The sequence below is a fragment of the Chelonoidis abingdonii genome, chromosome 3, assembly GCF_003597395.2.
Source record: "Chelonoidis abingdonii isolate Lonesome George chromosome 3, CheloAbing_2.0, whole genome shotgun sequence".
NCBI classification, from domain to species: domain Eukaryota; kingdom Metazoa; phylum Chordata; order Testudines; family Testudinidae; genus Chelonoidis; species Chelonoidis abingdonii.
The window spans coordinates 4,940,852-4,957,748 of NC_133771.1; the positions used below are offsets into that span (position 1 = coordinate 4,940,852).

General features: G+C 52.3%; 1 protein-coding gene across 2 annotated transcripts in view; it reads right to left on the reverse strand.

Annotated features, from left to right (window-relative positions):
* The window catches only part of SCARA5 (scavenger receptor class A member 5), a 155,144-nt gene that overhangs the window by 132,487 nt on the left and 5,760 nt on the right, over positions 1 to 16,897 (reverse strand). Inside the window, exon 2 of one of the 2 annotated variants that reach the window (XM_032801714.2) lies at positions 14,210 to 14,328. In XM_032801714.2, the coding sequence (XP_032657605.1) occupies positions 14,210 to 14,321 (112 nt within the window). In that variant the 5' untranslated portion in view covers positions 14,322 to 14,328. Of the gene's footprint in view, positions 1 to 14,209; positions 14,332 to 16,897 lie in introns of both variants that reach the window. The other variant, XM_032801713.2, reaches the window with a different exon arrangement.

Below are 16,897 nucleotides of genomic sequence, written 5' to 3' on the forward strand. Positions count from 1 at the left end.
GAGCTCCTCCTGACTGTCCTTAGCCAATGCACTTAAGGCTCACTTCAAATCACAAATATCAGTGCTTCAAGTGTGAACTTTGCTCACTGTGCCACTGGGATGTTCCCCTGGAGTGTGGACCAGTGATCTGCTAGGTCACTCCAATCCTCGACTCTGGGAGCCCGCCTTACCCTGCTCTGCTGTGAGAACCCCAGTCCCAGGCTGTTCACGCATGGGCTTGCTTTAAACCATGAGGATACATTTTTCAGCCTCATAACTACATACATGAAATTATAACCTATAACCTCACTATAACATTACCGTAATAATTACTATAACATCACTATAACAACCATGCTCAATGCATCATGAGCCTTCCGAAGACACCCAACATGACAAACTTTGCATTGGCTACCACACAATCATTTTACAACCATCAACATGGGGTGCAGGGTGTTCCTCCGAGGTACGGAGCATCACATTGGGAATGAGGGGTTTGAGGTGTGGGAGGGGGCTCCAGCTGGGATGCAAGCTCTGGGGTGGGGCCAGGAATGAGTTTGGGGTGCAGGCTGCCCTGGGGCTGCAGTGGGGTGAGAGGACTCCCCACAGCTGTCTCCCTAATTTGCCTAGCGGTTTCGCTGGGATATGGTCTCCCCAGGCTCATGTCAGAGAATCGCTGTTGACTTTAAGAGCTGCCACCTTCCATGCCAGAGCTGATCAGATAAGAAGAGTCCTTGCTATATTTTAGTCCTGCCTGACTGGAAATCACAGCACAATCCTAACTGTGGAGTCACTACCGATGTCTCTACACGTATAGCTCCATAATAGATTGTGTTTTATATAAGAACATCAGAACAGCCGTACTGGGTCAGACCAAAGGTCCAGCCAGCCCAGCATCCTGTCCGCCGACAGTGGCCAATGCCAGGTGCCCAGAGGGAGTGAACCTAACAGGTGATCATCAAGTGATCCATCCCCTGTTGCGCATTCCCAGCTTCTGGCAAACAGAGGCTCAGCTGCATAAAGGGCTCCAGCCAGTTTGATATTATATTTTAGCCAGATGTAATCTCCTAAAAAGAGATGGGAGGAAGCAGAAGTGAGTGTCCAATTCCTTCAAATGTGTACCAAGGGTGGAGATACGTCCATCTTATCCCCACCCCCGGGGATTCATAGATTCCAAGCAAGAAGGTACCATCTAGTCTGACCTCCAGTATAACACAGGCCAGAGAACTTCCCTGAATTAATCCCTGTTTGAACTAGAGTGCCTCTATTAGCAAAACAGCCACTCTTGATTTTAAAATGGCCAGTGATGGAGAATCCACTACGAACCTCGGAAATTGTTCCAATGGGTAATTACTCTGTTAAGCGTGGACGCCTTATTTCCAGTCTGAATGTGTCTGCTTCAACTTCCTCCCATTGCATCATGTTAGACCTTTCTCTGCTAGACTGAAGAGCCCAGTATTAAATATTTGTTCCCCATGTAGGTCCTTACAGACTGGGATCAAGTCACCCCTTAACCGTCTCTCTGGTAAGCTAAACAGATTGAGCTTGTTGAGTCTCTCACTTTAAGGCCTCTTTTCCAATCCTTTATTGTATTCATTGACAAATAATTTATACTGAAATAAAACAAGAGCATATCCTAAAACAGAATCACAAAGGGGCAGAGTTAAGGTTAATTCTGTATTTTCCCATCCTTAACATTGCATTAATGTCAGGTTTTGGCCCAGCATTGACTCTGTGCCTATTAAAAGACCGACCATGGCTCTCTTCTAGCCCAGTTAATGATGGCTACCAAGTCTGCCATCAGATATTAACTATTGCTGGTTGCCAGCGCCTACTTGAGACAGATTTGAACCAGACACTGCTTACAGAGCTTATTCTCAATTGCTTGAGGTCTCCCATGTCTCAGTTTTGATACAGCAATCCCTCTTTTAAAATTAAATCTCCCTTCTAGCTTTGCCAGACTTCCAACTCTGGCTATGTCTATACTGCAAAGAAAAACTTGCAGTTGGCCTGTGCCAGCTGACTCGGGCTCCCAGGGCTCAGGCTGCCCAGCTGTTTCACTGCAGTGTAGACCTACCCCAAGCTCTGAGACCTTCCCACCTCACAAGGTCCTAGAACCTGGGCTCCAGGCCGAGCCTGGAAGACTACACTGCAATGAAACAGCAGGGCAAGCCTGAGTCAGCTGGCACAGGCCAGCTGCAGGTGTTGCGGTGCTGTGTAGCCATACCCTCTGTGACTGCCTAGGAGGCTATAATAACAATCCAATACTGAGCACTGCTGTGGAACAGCATTCGGCACCTCATCTGAAAGCGCTTCACAAAGGTAGATCAAGTAATGTTATTCCCATTATACAGCTGGGGAAACTGAGGCACAAGAGATCAAGGCTCCTGTTTTCCAAAGGTGGCGTCTAACTCCAGATCCCTCCAGTTTTTGGGGGCTGCCCCTTTTGAGACACTTCAGCCCCGCTTTTCAGAGCTGCAGAGCACCCACAACTTCAAATCAAGTCCACTGGAGCAGCCGATGGTCAGCATGTCCGTCAATCAATCCCAAGTCGTCTCTGGCGAGGGACCCAGCATCAGAGGCCACGTAGGGGAGCCTGGCCCATAAACTCCGGGAGCCTTTGTGTCCCCATGTGTGAAATGATCCGAGTGCCCTGTGCAGCAGGGGAAGAGACCCCAGGCACTCTGGCGGTCAGTTGGCCTCTCTATTTACTGGGCCGTGCTGATTCCGTCCAGCAGTAAGAGTCTGATTTGCAGTCGCAATGAGCATGCACAGCTCCCATTGACTTCGCAGGGAATGGCAGGTGCTCAGCACTCGCTGAAAATCAGGTTTGACAGAGTGTGTGGAGGAGGAGCTGCTAGCGATACGCCAGCCTCAACCCCCCAGAGCCTGCATGCAGTTTGGATCCTGATGCAAACAACTGCAGCCTCCAAAGGGTTACGCTGGGTGTAGAGCTGCGAGGGGCTGCGGCCATCATATGAAATGATAAAACGCTGAGGTCACTCCCTGACCGCAGGCGGGGCCGGATCCCTCGAGGAAACGTTGTTTTAAGAGGCGATGCTGAGCAGGGATTAAGCTGTGAAATGCAGCATCTCCAGCTCTCCTGCATAACTCAATCTGCAATTCATTAGTAGCATGCGGTTCCCATTTGCTGGCCAGGGCATTCTGTCACTGGCCAAACAGATGGAGCCGGGGGGTTCATAATGAGGATAGCTGCAATATTTTTCTGACATTAACACTTAGATCAGGTCCTCAGAGGGCGTACGAGGAGCTGGCCTCAGCCCTCGAACCACCCACTCCTTTCTCGCTTGCTCGCGAAGTGGAGAAAGGATCGCAGCTGTCCAAGCAGGGCTTTCACAACCTCCGAAAAGGAGCCCAGGGCTTACGGTTTGCTCTCATCAGTAACCAAGGGGAAAAGCAAATATTTCTCCCTCCCCCCTTCCCCCCCAAAAAGGATTTTGCAATCTAGCCAGCTCAGTGGGACAGCCCGATCAGCCAGCTCCTGCCCCTTCGCTGTGCCTTGCCCAGAGCTGCTGCTATCTCATTTTCCAGTGTTCACTTTGTAACAAGCAGGTTGAGGTGTAGGCCTTTGTGCTACCGCCTTTGGCATTAGAAGGGTTCAAGTGTGTCATAAGCCTTATACTGCAAACAACTAACGGAGAAGCACCATTAACTCCAATGGTTCAGGCCTCCATTTTGGCAGCCAGATTCCATCCCTCCTACTGCTGTGAAGTTCTGAGCACCTAGTGACAGCTAGGATGGTGGACAGGGCCACACATTTGTTACAGTATTTTAGTATTTTTAGACATTTCGACAGTTCAAACCACCAAGATGCTCATTATGGTACCATCTCATGGCCCGAAGGTTGAAGGAGGAAGCCCCCATGAATTAATTTGTTATAAATTGCTCACATCTGAGAACAGGTGAAGGAATACGCTGAAGTGGGAACAGGCTGGGGCTGATGGTCAGAGTAAGAGGCAGGCAGGCTGGACACCTTGGTTGTATCCTCAGCTGGGCCACCAACTCGCTACATGACCTCAGGCCAGTCACAAACTCTCAGGGTGTGTCTGCACTGCAGTTAGACACCTGCGGCTGGCCCATGCCAGCTGACTGGTCACATGGGTCTCAGGCTAAGGGGCTGTTGAACTGCAGCATAGATGTTCCGGCTCTGAGACCCTCCTACCTTGCAGGGTCCTGGAGCTCGGACTCCATCCCAAATGGCAATTAAACACCCTTTAGCCCGAGCCCCATGAACCCGATTCAGCTGGCATGGGCCAAGCATGGGCTTTTAATTGCAGTGTAGACAGACTCTTCAACTTTAGCAATAAAGCTGAAAAGAAATATGTCAAAGGGTGTGTGTGTGTGTGCATGTGTGTGTGCGCGCGGTTCAGTTTGTGTTTGCAAAGACCTTGGAGACTGTAAAGGTGTGCATAGTCCTGCCCGGCCCCTGGTGTCCAGGTGTGGAACTGCAGGTGACCCCCCCATCCTTACTTTTACCCAATTGGGGAGTCAAAATGTTCCCTATAAAGGATCTGGGCCAGGGGAAGCCGGAACAAATTAATCCAAACCAGTCTGTCGCCTGGAAGCAGGTCTCAGGGAAGGAGAAAGCACAACAGGCCGCCCATAAGGTTCTCGCCACAGCATCCTCCGGGGTCCCAAACTCATGCAAAGTCTCTGAGGCCAGGTCTACCCGACGAGATAAAATCAATTTTAGATACGCAATTTCAGCTACGAGAATAGCATAGCTGAAATCGAATATCTAAAATCGATTTACTCACCCGTCTTCACCGCGCGGGATCGATGTCCGCGGCTCGCCATGTCGATTCCGGGACTCCGTTCGTCTAGCTGGAGTTCCGGAATCGATCTAAGCGCGCTCTGGGATCGATATATCCCGTCTAGATCAGACGCAATATATCGATCCCCGAGCAATCGATTTTAACGAGCCGATACGGCGCGTAGTCTAGACGTGGCCTAAGTCTGGGCAGGCTAGAATCCAGGAGCCAGAGAGTGAGCGCATCACCCCCTGTAGGCTCGGTGATGTCACAGCCCTTCCCTCGGCCTCTCAGCCAGACCTGCTCCCGCCTCAGCTCAGCGCCCTGTTCCAACAGCCTGGAAGGGGTGGAGCGCTTCTTCACAGGGCCTGGCATGTCCAGTGCCGCAGAAGGACTCAGAATGTGCAGCCCATGGGGCTAGCCTGCTGGCTGGCTATATTCAGGTCAACAGTACCCGGCTTCGACAGATACAACCAACCTTCAACAAAACCCGGCAGGAAGACGCAAGCTCCAAAGAGTATTAACACCATAGCCCTGTTTGGCACCCAGAGGCCCCCACAGCCCTGTGCGACATCTCTGTTTGCGGTCACTGTGGGGCAGGAACTTTGCCTTTGTGTCTGTACAGTGCCCCACATAACAACCACCCTCATGCCGTCCAAGCAGCTCCCTAGGATTCGTGGCGGTAGTCTCACAACCCCCCTCGGAGGTGAAGAAGTATCCACCAGAAGTAATTTATAGAGAGACCGAGGGCTCAGTCCTACTCCTGCGGCGCAGTAATCTTGCAGGAGTCTGTGGCACAGCTAGGAATTCAGCTCAGAGCTTCTGAGTGTCTTACCCACTAGACAAGCCTTCCTCTCCAGCTGTCCCTCCTCCTGGGACCTGGGCTGAGCGAGGCAAGCATGGAGGAGCTACAGAACCCGAGCCACGAAGTCTCTGGGAGCTTTGCTAGTCCCCGGAGTGCAGAATTTGGCCCATCTGTCTTTTTAGCTGCAGAAAGATTGTACGGCTTCAGCTGCAGGTGTGTCTCCCCCAAACAGTTCAGCTTTACAAGCCGGACCACCCTGGGTGGTGGCAGCGCTTCCATTAGGAAATGCCCTTAGGCATCCATCCCAAATCTTTCTGCCTCCTTTACTAGGTTTGCCTGCCAGCAGCCTAGGCTAACTAAAACTGCTGCGATAGATGGCCAGAGCCGCCATCCCACCGGCGCGAAGGAGCCAGTCCCCTCTAGGAACCATGCCGGTCTCAATTCCCTTTGAAATAACGGTTCAGAAGAAAGCATGGCCTACAGGACAGAGCACTGGACTGCGAGTCAGGACACCTGGGGTCTGTTTACTGACCTTGTAGCGGGCTGGGCACCCGCCCCTGCCTTAAAAGGCTTGAAACAGCCCGGGGAGAGGGCTGTGGCAGGGAAGGAAGAGTGGGGCTGACTGGGGAACGCAGCCTCAGATGGGGGCCACCCCCCAATCAGGCTGAGGCTGGCTTCATGAGCGCCCAGCTGGCCCTTATAAGAGGGCTGGGGCCAGAAGCCAGAGACAGAGTCTCTCATTAGTGGTAGAGAGGGAAGTGCCTGGCTGCCCGGAAGCTGAGAGGAGCTGGGGAGCTCCGGCCTGGAAACCCCCAGGCTGCAGGCCTTGTTAAAGGCCAGAAAAAGGTACTGGGGTTGCAGAGGGGCAGCCCAAGGGTAGACAGAGGCAGCGGGGCCAAACCCTCCTGACCGATGATGAGTGGCACTTACACTGCTGTCCGCCCCACTGAACGGGGGCTCCATGGTGACTGGCAGTAGCCAAAGACTGAGGCGAGCTGGGGGTAGGGGTTTGGGGTTTTCCCTGAATGGGGAGACCCAGATCTGTGGGGGTACTGCCAAGGGGCAGCATCCCGGCATCAGAGGGGCACCGGGGTCCGGGAGGGACACAGGGACCAGAGGCAAGTGGGACACCGGCCTGCAGAGGGCACCCCGGAGCTGGAAGAAGAGCTAATTCCCAGGACACCAGCAGGAGGCGCCGCAGGGGTGAGTCCTCGCACCGTGATGGACCTGCTGTGTGTTTTGGGCAAGTCCCTCTGCTCTGTGCACCTTAATTTCCCCTGCGTGTGCCGTGTGGATAACAGCCACTGTTCTCCTTTGCAGAGAGCCTGGAAATCTATCAATGAAACATGCGCAATAAGAGTTAATATTGGTGTTATTCTGGTCTATGTAGGTACTTATCCCACACTCATCACCTTGATATCTGGGTGCCTTCCAGTCCCGCATTAAGGAGAGTAACTAACATCAGTGCTACAGGCCAATGGCAAGGATGCCAGCACTCGCTGGCTCGAATCGGGGGCCGCTTGTCATGGCCCAAGCCCGACTGAAGCGCCAACGGAAGAAGCCCCGGGATTCTGCCTTGCCCACAGGCAGTGGACTGCACTCAACCACAGTCAGACAACGCGTGGAAGGTGCAGATCTCTCCACCACAAATGGAAACTCATCGAAATCGCCACCTTGGGACTGCGGCGAGGAGCAAACCATGCGACACATCGCGGACAACCTGGCCCCGTCAGGTTTGCTGCGGTGGCACAATGCCGGGTCTTTGGAATCGCAAGATTCAATTAGAATCCCAGCCTGCTGCTTTTCTAAGGCTGCCCGAGAGGAAGAAGACGATGACAAACATCTGACCCATGTTCGTTCTCTCCTCCTCTCCCCAAGGGGAGAAGCACGTGCAGGAGAGAGTCTTGCTTTGGATTTTACTCCCAGGGAGACATACACATGTTGCTCTAGGGTTATGTTAGAGAAGGCAGGTCAAAGGAATGCGGGAAGATCTGAGGGTTTGGTCGAAGTTTTGCACGTCAATGAGGAAGGGGGAAGAAAGAAAGGGAAATTCCAGAGTCAAGCCAGGAATAATCAGAAAAAACATTCTTTGGGTGTTTCTAACAGAAAGGGGGAGGGGAAGATCACAACTCCACAACACACTGGCATCAGATGTCCTGTTGTAACAGCCACACAAAAATTAAGCCCTCAGCTCAGTAGAAACATTCAAACAAACCCTCTCAGGCAGATAGGCGTCTTCTGTCCATTCGAGGTCACCCCAAATCCCTATGTTCCAATGCAACGTAGCCCAACCACCGAGACTCTTGGAGCACTGGAAATGACATGCCTCTGCAATCAGTAAAGAGTAGGATCTTCCAATCCTGCCCCCTGGAACAGCGCACCACACGTTACCCAGGCAGCATCTGCTGGATGTTGCCACCTCATTGTAGCTACAACTTTTCCATGCAAGCCTGTGGTAATATCTCTGCCTCCCAGATCTGTGCGCTCACCCCAGACCACACAGGCCTCATGACGGGTTGATAAAGTGCCAGTGGCAGTTTATAAGATCACCATCCCAGCCACCTAGCCTGTAGAATGCAGAGCTGTTGGCAATCAATGTGCAACCCAATTCCGTGCACCTGGGGCTAAATGTATGGCTGGCTGCAATAACTCCCCAAGGAGCTCCTGGGAGACCAGCATTTGTCTGGGCAGAACAGTGCGTGGTGCCAAGGCTGGCAGAGACGCAGTGATCACAGCAATGCCAGAAGAACCATTCTCCAGGCTGACCAGGTTTATTGGGACCTGGGGGGATTGCAGTGGGTTCTGGGTCAGACACTGGAGTACGTGTTGCTGGCAGGCAGGGCTATTAGGCCAAACACGCTCCTTTGGAAGACGTCCGGCTTGCAACGCAGTGAATTCTACACCCTGCAGAGCAGTTTGCTATGTTACGTTTTCACCACTCTTGCAAGTGTGTGCATGAGTGAGGGTGCCCTCTGGTGGCTGGGCCAAACCCAGGATGAAAGACCTACTACTGCCAAGGGCCCGAGTGCCAGTCATAGAAGGATTAGAATTCTAGTCCAAGCTCCCTTTGGGTGCAAGGAATATCATGCTGATGGTGTCTATTGTCTAGAGACAACAGATTCATGATAAGCTCCGGGAACAGCGCATGGCCTAATGGTTAGAGCCTGGCATAGGGAGCTGCATGACTGGGCTCAGATCTGCCACTAACATGTAGTGTGACAAGTGGGGCTGACAGTTAAAAAAGACCCTCTGCTTCGGGGTGCCCAATGCTTAAGCTGTCCCTGCTAGAGAGGCTGACACACATCTGAGCAGTTCTGTTTCCACCCAGCACACACACAGACACACACACACAGCAGTGCCCTGGGCAACCACAAACAATGCCCCATGCAAACAGGGACCTTTCAGAAATCCTTTGACAAAGTGCCTCAGCAAAGGCTCTTAAGCAAAGTACGCTGTCATGGGATAAGAAGAAGGGTCCTCTCATGGATCAGTAACTGGCTGAACCATAGGAAACAAAGGGTAGGAGTAAATGGTCAGTTTTCAGAATGCAGAGAGGTAGATAGTGGTGTCCCCTAAGGGTCTGTTCTGGGACCAGTCCTATTCAACACATCCATCAGTGATCCGGAAAAAGAGGGAACCAGTGAGGTGGCAAAATTTGCAGATGGTACAAAACCTACTCAAGCTAATTAAGTCCAAAGCAGATTGTGAACAGTTGCAAAGGGATCTCACTAAACTGTGCAACAAGGCAACAAAATGGCAGATGAAATTCAATGTTGATAAATGCAAAGTGATGCACACTGGAAAACATAATCCCAGCTATATGTATAAATTGATGGGGTCTAAATTAGCTGTTACCACTCAAGAAAGATCTTGGAGTCATTGTGGATAGTTCTCTGGAAACATCCACTCAATGTGCCGCGCAGTCAAAAAAGCAAACAGAATGTTGGGAATCATTAAGAAAGGGATAGAAAATAGGACAGAAAATAATCATGTTGGAATTGGAAAAGGTTCAGAAAAGGGCAAGAAAAATGATTAGGGGTATGAAACAGCTTCTGTATGAGGAGAGGTTAAAAAGATTGAGACTTTTCAGCTCATAAAAGAGACGACTAAGATGAGATATGATAGCAGTCTATAAAATCATGCCTGGTGTGCAGAAAGTAAATAAGGAAGTGTTATTTACTTCTCATAACACAAGAACTAGGGGCCACCAAATGAAATTAATAGGAAATAGGTTAAAAAAAACAAAAGGCAGTATTTCTTCACACAATGCACAGTCAACCTGGGGAACTCCTTGCCGGAGAATCTTGTGGAGGCCAAAACTATAACAGGGTTAAAAAAAGAACTAGATAAGTTCATGGAGGATGGGTCCATCAGAGGCTATTAGCCAGGATGGGCAGAGAGGCAATCCCATCATCTGAGTGTCCCTAGCCTCCAACTGCCAGAAGTTGGGACTGGATGAGTGGGATCACTTGATGATTCCCTGTTCTGTTCATTCCCTTTGGAGCATCTGGCATTGGCCGCTGTCAGAAGACAGGACACTGGGCTAGATGGACCCTTGGTCTGACCCAGTATGGCCGTTCTTATGCTTTTATGAGTCATGCACTGGGACAGCCCAGGGGTCTCTCTGACCCCACACCCAGCTCGCCCAGTCTAGAGCTGTGAAAGCTTCAGAGCTGTCCCCTGCAACAAACATAATCTTAATGTTCTTCCATGGCTGCCACCACTTAAGGAGGCTTTTACAAACTTTCTCTAGCTGGAGGTGGGTCTTGGGAGAACTAAGAGGCGGAGCCAGTCCTATAACTCCACTCCCCTAGGAAAGCTTAAAAATGGAGCCTCCTGCAGGAAAGCCACCAGTCCTGCCCTGTCCTGCACCAAGACAGCCTGTCCTGCCAACCGCCTTTTCCTCAGCTACCGCGGAAGTCAGAGGCCGATCTATCAGCCCCCAGCCCATCCATCAGTATCCAGTCAGAGCTAACTAGAATCTCAGGTTTACCATACCCCGGGGGTGGGGGGCGTTGGTGGTTTAAGTGGTTAAGTGAGGATGTTGACTCTCTATGCCCCATTCAGCTCTTGGCATCTCCACTGCCACTGCCACCATGGGGCCAATTTGTGACAGTCACAAACGGGGGGCTTTCCCCCCCAGACGGATGCTTGTCCACTGAGATAGGGATGGAAACCCCCCCGCCTCCAACTCATGTCACAAAGGCCCATCATTCAAGGCTGAAACTAGCTGTCCCATTGTCAGCTGGGTTTCCCGTCTCCCTTCCAGAGTTCAGGCTGGGAAGGCTGAGTGGGCTGGGAGTCAGTGATGGAGAATTATATGGCAGTGGGGAACCAGCTGGATCCTTTCACTGGCCATTTCCAGACATGCCAAGGTTGGGCTGTAGAAATTTTGTTTCAAACAATGCAATATTATTTTGGGCCGTTAGCTGGTCTCCATGGAAACATACACTCAATCTTAACTCTTTCTTGACCGAGTCCAGTTTGTTGTGAATAACAGCTTTGGCTGATGTCTCACCTGGGCTGGATTTGTCGGGGTGACAGTCCCCATGGCCTAGTAACAAGTCTCCTCCACCAACTAGTATTTAAAATCTCTCTCTAACTTGTGCTCATTTTCTCTCATTGACTCCACATCAGCTCAGATCAGCATGCCAGTTAAAATAATAATACCTAGCTCTTGTATGTGATGTTTTCCAGCTCTGCAGATTCACCTGGAATCTGAGAGTCAAGCTGGGTCCTTCCCTTCCCATGCCTCATCCCCAGTAATAAACATTTTGCAGGGCCAAGATGCTGTCTGTTGCACCTAAGCAACCCGCTCTGCTGTCCATGGGATTGCACAGGTGTTCTGGACTGTAATTTAGGTGGCAACTGATGCTCACTGGAGGTGTTGTATGGTGGCTCGGCAAGGCTCTCAGGGGAAAAGAAATCTGCTGATTAAGCAGCTGCCATTTTGATACATTATTATTAATAATCACATACAAAAACCTACATTCAAAGAAAGCTCTTTAGGCTGCAAAGTCAAGCACTCGAAAGTTAGGAAACGCCAGACAGACAGTTGCACGTGCAACCCGCTCCCTGGCCCCATGTGCATCCTGCGTGTGCACTGACGCGGTCAGCGACAAACTCATGACGCAGCGGCCGGCAACAGTCGTGTGCTCGAGCAAGGTCTGGGCCAAAGGGCCGGAGCTACAGCCAGGCCTGGGCGTGAGCAGAAAGACCCAAGCTCTGCAGCTGAAGGGCTGGCCCAGAGTTCCCCTTCCAGCAGTGGGACTCTCCACACCCATTTGGCAACGCTGCCGGATGGAGAGGCGAGTCTCAGCCCCACACCCCTTCCGCCCCACCCTTTCTTGGCAGCCACATCCATGCTCCAGCTGGCCCCACTCTAACAGAGCATGTTAGAATATCCAAAGCTGAACCCAAAGTCCGAGAGCATCCCCTACCCAAAGCCCTAAGACGTGGTCCCTAAGGCTGGCCCGCAGGGAGCCCACACCCTGGTGAGGTTAGTCAGTGCAGCCTGTTCCTGAGAGCAGCGGCTAGCCAGAATGGAGTGTGGAACCAGGCTTCACATGTCTGGCCAAGGCACCGCTTGGGCTGCAGGACGTCAGGACACTGCCTGGCCTGACGCTGGGTGTTCAGGAGGGACCTGTCAGCCCCTCAGGGAGGATTCTCCCATAACTATGTATTCCCTGGGTTGGGTGCTATTCAGTATTTTCATTACTGAGGTGGATAATGGAGTGGAGAGTACTCTTATAAAATCTGTGGATGACACCAAGCGGGGAGGGGTTGCAAGCACTTTGGAGGACAGAGTTAGACTTCAAAACGACCTTGAGAAATCAGAAAATGGGTCTGAAATCAACAAGAGGCAATTCAACAAGGACAAGTGCAAAATACGTCACTTAGGAAGGAAAAAAATCAAATGCACCACTACAAACTGGGGAACAACTGGCTAGGGGATTGTACCACTGCCAAGGGTCTGGGGGTTTCAGTGAATCACAATGAGAACATGAGGCAACACTGTGGTGTAGTTGCGAAAAAGGCTAATATCCTTTTGGGGTGTATTGGCAGGAGTGTCATATGGAAGATGGGGAGGTAATCATCCCACTCTTCTTGGCACTGGCATGGCCGGCTTTAAGCCGATTCACCCGGTTCCCCGGAATCAGGCCCCAAGCTGGCACCTTTTTAATTTTCACTCACCCGGTGATGCTCCAGGTCTTTGCTGGCATTTCGGCAGCGGATCCTTGAGTGCCGCCGAAGACTCGGAGCGAGTGAAGGACCCGCTGCCAAAGTGCCATTCAAGACCCAGAGCGCTGCTGGGTGAGTACGAATCGGGACCCGCATGTGCTAAAGCCGGCCCCGGGCACTGGGGAGGCCTCAGCTGCAGTTCTGTGTCCCGTTCTGGGCACCGCCCTTCAAGGAAGAAGTGGACAAATTGGGAAGAGTCCAGAGGAGAGCAACTAAAAGGATAAAGGTTTAGAAAACCTGACCTTGGAGGAAAGGGTAACAAAAACTGGACATGTGCAGTCTTGAGAAAAGAAGACCCGATAACAGTCTTCACATATGTTCTGGGCTGTTATAGAGAGAATGGGGATCAACCATTCTCCTTGGCCATCGAAGGCAGGACAAGCAGTAATGGGCGTTATCTGCAGCAGGGAGAGTTAGGTAAGATATTAGGAAACACTTGCTAGCTCTCTGGGGAGTTAAGCTCTGGAATAGGCATCCAAGGGAGGTTGTGAAATCCCCATCATGGGAGATTTTTAAGAGCAGGCTGGGCAAACACCTGTCAGAGCTGGTCTGGGTTTATTTGGACCTGCCTCAGCGCAGAGGCCAGAACTTGATGACCTCTCAAGGTCCCTTTCAGCCTGTCATTTCTATGGTCCTAGGATTCTCCATGATCATCTGGTTTGAACAGATCCCTACAAACCTCTGCTCTTTGGACGCAGTGGAAGAAACCTCCTGAGGACAGGGACCCGAAAGCCCCTTGAGGCGCATGCTAGGAGCTTTGTCTTGTCTGGAATTTTTAGAATTCGATCCAACCAGAAACATTTCAGACACAATGGATATATGGTCAGGACTCTGGGGCTTTTGACATCCAGCCAACATCCACGCTTCATCTGGCCTGGGGTTTATGTTCTCACTAGTGCCCTCGCCCGCTTGCACCCCTAAACACAATCCCTAGACTTAACATAGCGATGGTCGCCTCGGAAACTGTTGCCTTATTTGTGTTGGTGGATTTCGGTGCGTAGTGCTGGCCTGACAGCCCTAGGGACTGAAATCCCCAGCTCAGGTACAACACAGTAACAGTGTGAGCATCCCCCAGCTGCCCTGCCTAGGTGCCTCATCTCTCTAGTGGGGTGAGGGCAAGTTCAGGGCCCAGGGGTCCATCCATGCCTTTGTCTATCTGCTTAAAAATCTGAGATGCAGGGAACAGTTTCACGGCGAGTTCTCTGCTACTTTTCCGTGCACATGGCCGCTGAGCGAAACGGCTGAGTGGTTCCATTGCATCTGGAGCTCCCACTCACCCCAAAGCAGCCATGAGGTTTAACATCAGCTCTTGTTGGGGCTCATGCCCCCATGGTGTGGGGGTGGTGCCCATTTTTCCATAGGCAAAGATTTTCTGAAGAGCCTTGCTCAGCGAGGCTCCTCCAGCACTTACCATCCTCACAGAGGTTCAGTTTGGACAGGTTCCTTCCATCAAATGACTCCTCAAAGATGGAGCCGTTCTCTCGCTCGCTGAAGGTGTGCAGGTACATGGCCTTGTTCTCCATCCTCTCGCTGCCGGGGAAACAGAACAGGCAGGTGAGAGACTGCATGGGGTGGAGGTGAGGGACACAGACAACATGGGACCAGAAACTCCCTGTCACCCCCATCTCTGCCCTGTAACTGTAGCCACTGGAGTAACTCTGTGTAACCCTGACCCACAGCTGGGGTCAGCCTCCACTAGCTCCTGCTCCATTACCCAGCATGCACTTGGACTCGTGTGTCTATCCATACGTGATGGTGCCCATTAGTGGCTGGGCCACAGAAAGGATAAAGCACTTACTACTGCTGCCAATAGATTGAGCTCTCCGCTAGCTCATGCAGTAGATGACTCCGGGTTTGGAGCTGAAGGAGCAGGGTTTTCGCCCTGGCTCTGCAGGGTTGGGGGGAATATGTGGGTTATAGAATCATAGAATATCACGGTTGGAAGGGACCTCAGGAGGTATCTAGTCCAACTCCCTGCTCAAAGCAGGACCAACCCCAACTAAATCATCTCAGCCAGGGCTTTGTCAAGCCTGCCCTTAAAGACCTCTAAGGATGGAGATTCCACCACCTTCCTAGGTAACCCATTCCAGTGCTTCACCATCCTCCAAGTGAAAAAGTTTTTTCTAATATCCAACCTAAACCTCCCCCACTGCAACTTGAGACCATTTCTCCCTGTTCTGTCATCTGCTACCACTGAGAACAGTCTAGATCCATCCTCTTTGGAACCCCCTTTCAGGTAGTTGAAGTCTGCTATCAAATCCCACCTCACTCTTCTCTTCTGCAATCTAAGTAACCCCTGTTTCCTCAGCCTTTCCTCACAAGTCATGTGCCCCAGCCCCCTACTCATTTACGTAGCCCTCCGCTGGACTCTTTCCAATTTATCCACATCCCTTCTGTAGTGAGGATAGAGGGGAATAATCACTTCCCTCGATCTGCTGGCAATGCTCCTACTAATACAGCCCAATATACCAGTGGCCTTCTTGGCAACAAAGGCACACTGCTGACTCATATCCAGCTTCTCGTCCACTGTAATCCCCAGATCCTTTTCTGCAAAACTGCTGCTTAGTCAGTTGGTCTCCAGCCTGTAGCTGTGCATGAGATTCTTCCGTCCTAAGTGCAGGACTCTGCACTCATCCGTCTTGAACCTCATCAGATTTCTTTTGGCCCAATCCTCTGATTTGTCTAGGTCACTCTGTACCCTATCCCTACCCTTTGGCGTATCTACCTCTTCCCCCAGCTTAGTGTCATCTGCAAACTTACTGAGGGTGCAATAAATCCCATCATCTGGGTCACCTCAGCGCATGGATTCTGCACACACTGACAGCTCAGCCAGGGACTGGAAATGCTGTGAGCGTTGATATCTCCCTGAGCCAGCTGTCCAGCGCTCGGAGAGGCCAGATGTGCTGAAGCTGAAAGGCCTCACGCTGCCAAGCGGGGGCTGAACTAAGGTCTCCAGAAGCATGCAAGCACGGCTCTGGCCCAAGCCTGTCACAGCCCAGGTTCGTCTCGGGGAACAGCCATGTTAGAACCACATCAAGCCGCTTCACGGCGCAGACCCTCCATGAGGGGAGGTGGGTCCAGCTGGAGCACCCTAGGGTCCTCCTTGGCCATGGATTAAAACACAAGGCGTCCAGACCATGCCGGGGATTTCAGACACGGCTGCCAGCCTGTGTTAACTCCCCTGCAATCAAGGTCTAGAGAGACCCTTGGTGGTTACTGCGGGTGCGTGGGCCAGAGAGGTGGAACCGGGTCATTAGGCAACCCCACGCAGGGCCTCCTCTTCCCCAGGCCCTGCCTTTCGCCTGCCCCATGTGGGAGGCCGGGCACCCTAGAGAGGCTACTCTGGGTTGCCTGGCTCCACCCAAAAACCCTCTTACAGGATGTCCTGGCCCTGTGTCGTCGTGGCTCACACAGAGCCAGCTTGACCCTCTTGGAACCAGTGGGGTTGATCCCACAGTCCCTCCCCCGGTGGGAGTCGGCCAGTTCCACGGAGGAATATATCAGGGTCAGCATGGTGCCAGGGAAAGGGGAATCAGGCTTGATGGCCCAGGCCCCCACCGGCCGTTTCCCTTGTGTTGCTGGCCTGCACCATGGGGGTAAAGCAGTGCCGAGTGGGAAAGGGGGGTTTTACGTTGGCCTGGCACCGGTGGAAGCGACGCAACTGGCCAGAGAGAGCCAGGCCAGGCCCCACGCTCTCTCCACAAAGGCTGTAGTGTGGAGGGATTAATACAGGGCCGCCCAGCGGGAGAGCAAGTGGGGCAATTTGCCCCAGACCCTGCAGGGGCCCCCATGAGAATGTCGGACTCTCCCGCCTGCCTCTGCCTTCCCCCATCCCCAGCATCTCAGCGCGCCGTGTCCAGGAGCGGCCCTGGACAGAGCTAAAGCCGCGTGGCATGGGCGGGGCCTGAGCTCCTCCCACTCAGAGCCATGTGGCAAGGGGACGGGCCTGAGCTCCTCCCACTCAGAGCCGTGTGGCAAGGGGGTGGGGCCTGAGCTCCTCCCACTCAGAGCCGTGTGGTATGGGGGCAGGGCCTGAGCTCCTCCCACTCAGAGCCATGTGGCAAGGGGGTGGGGCCTGAGCTCCTCCCACTCAGAGCCG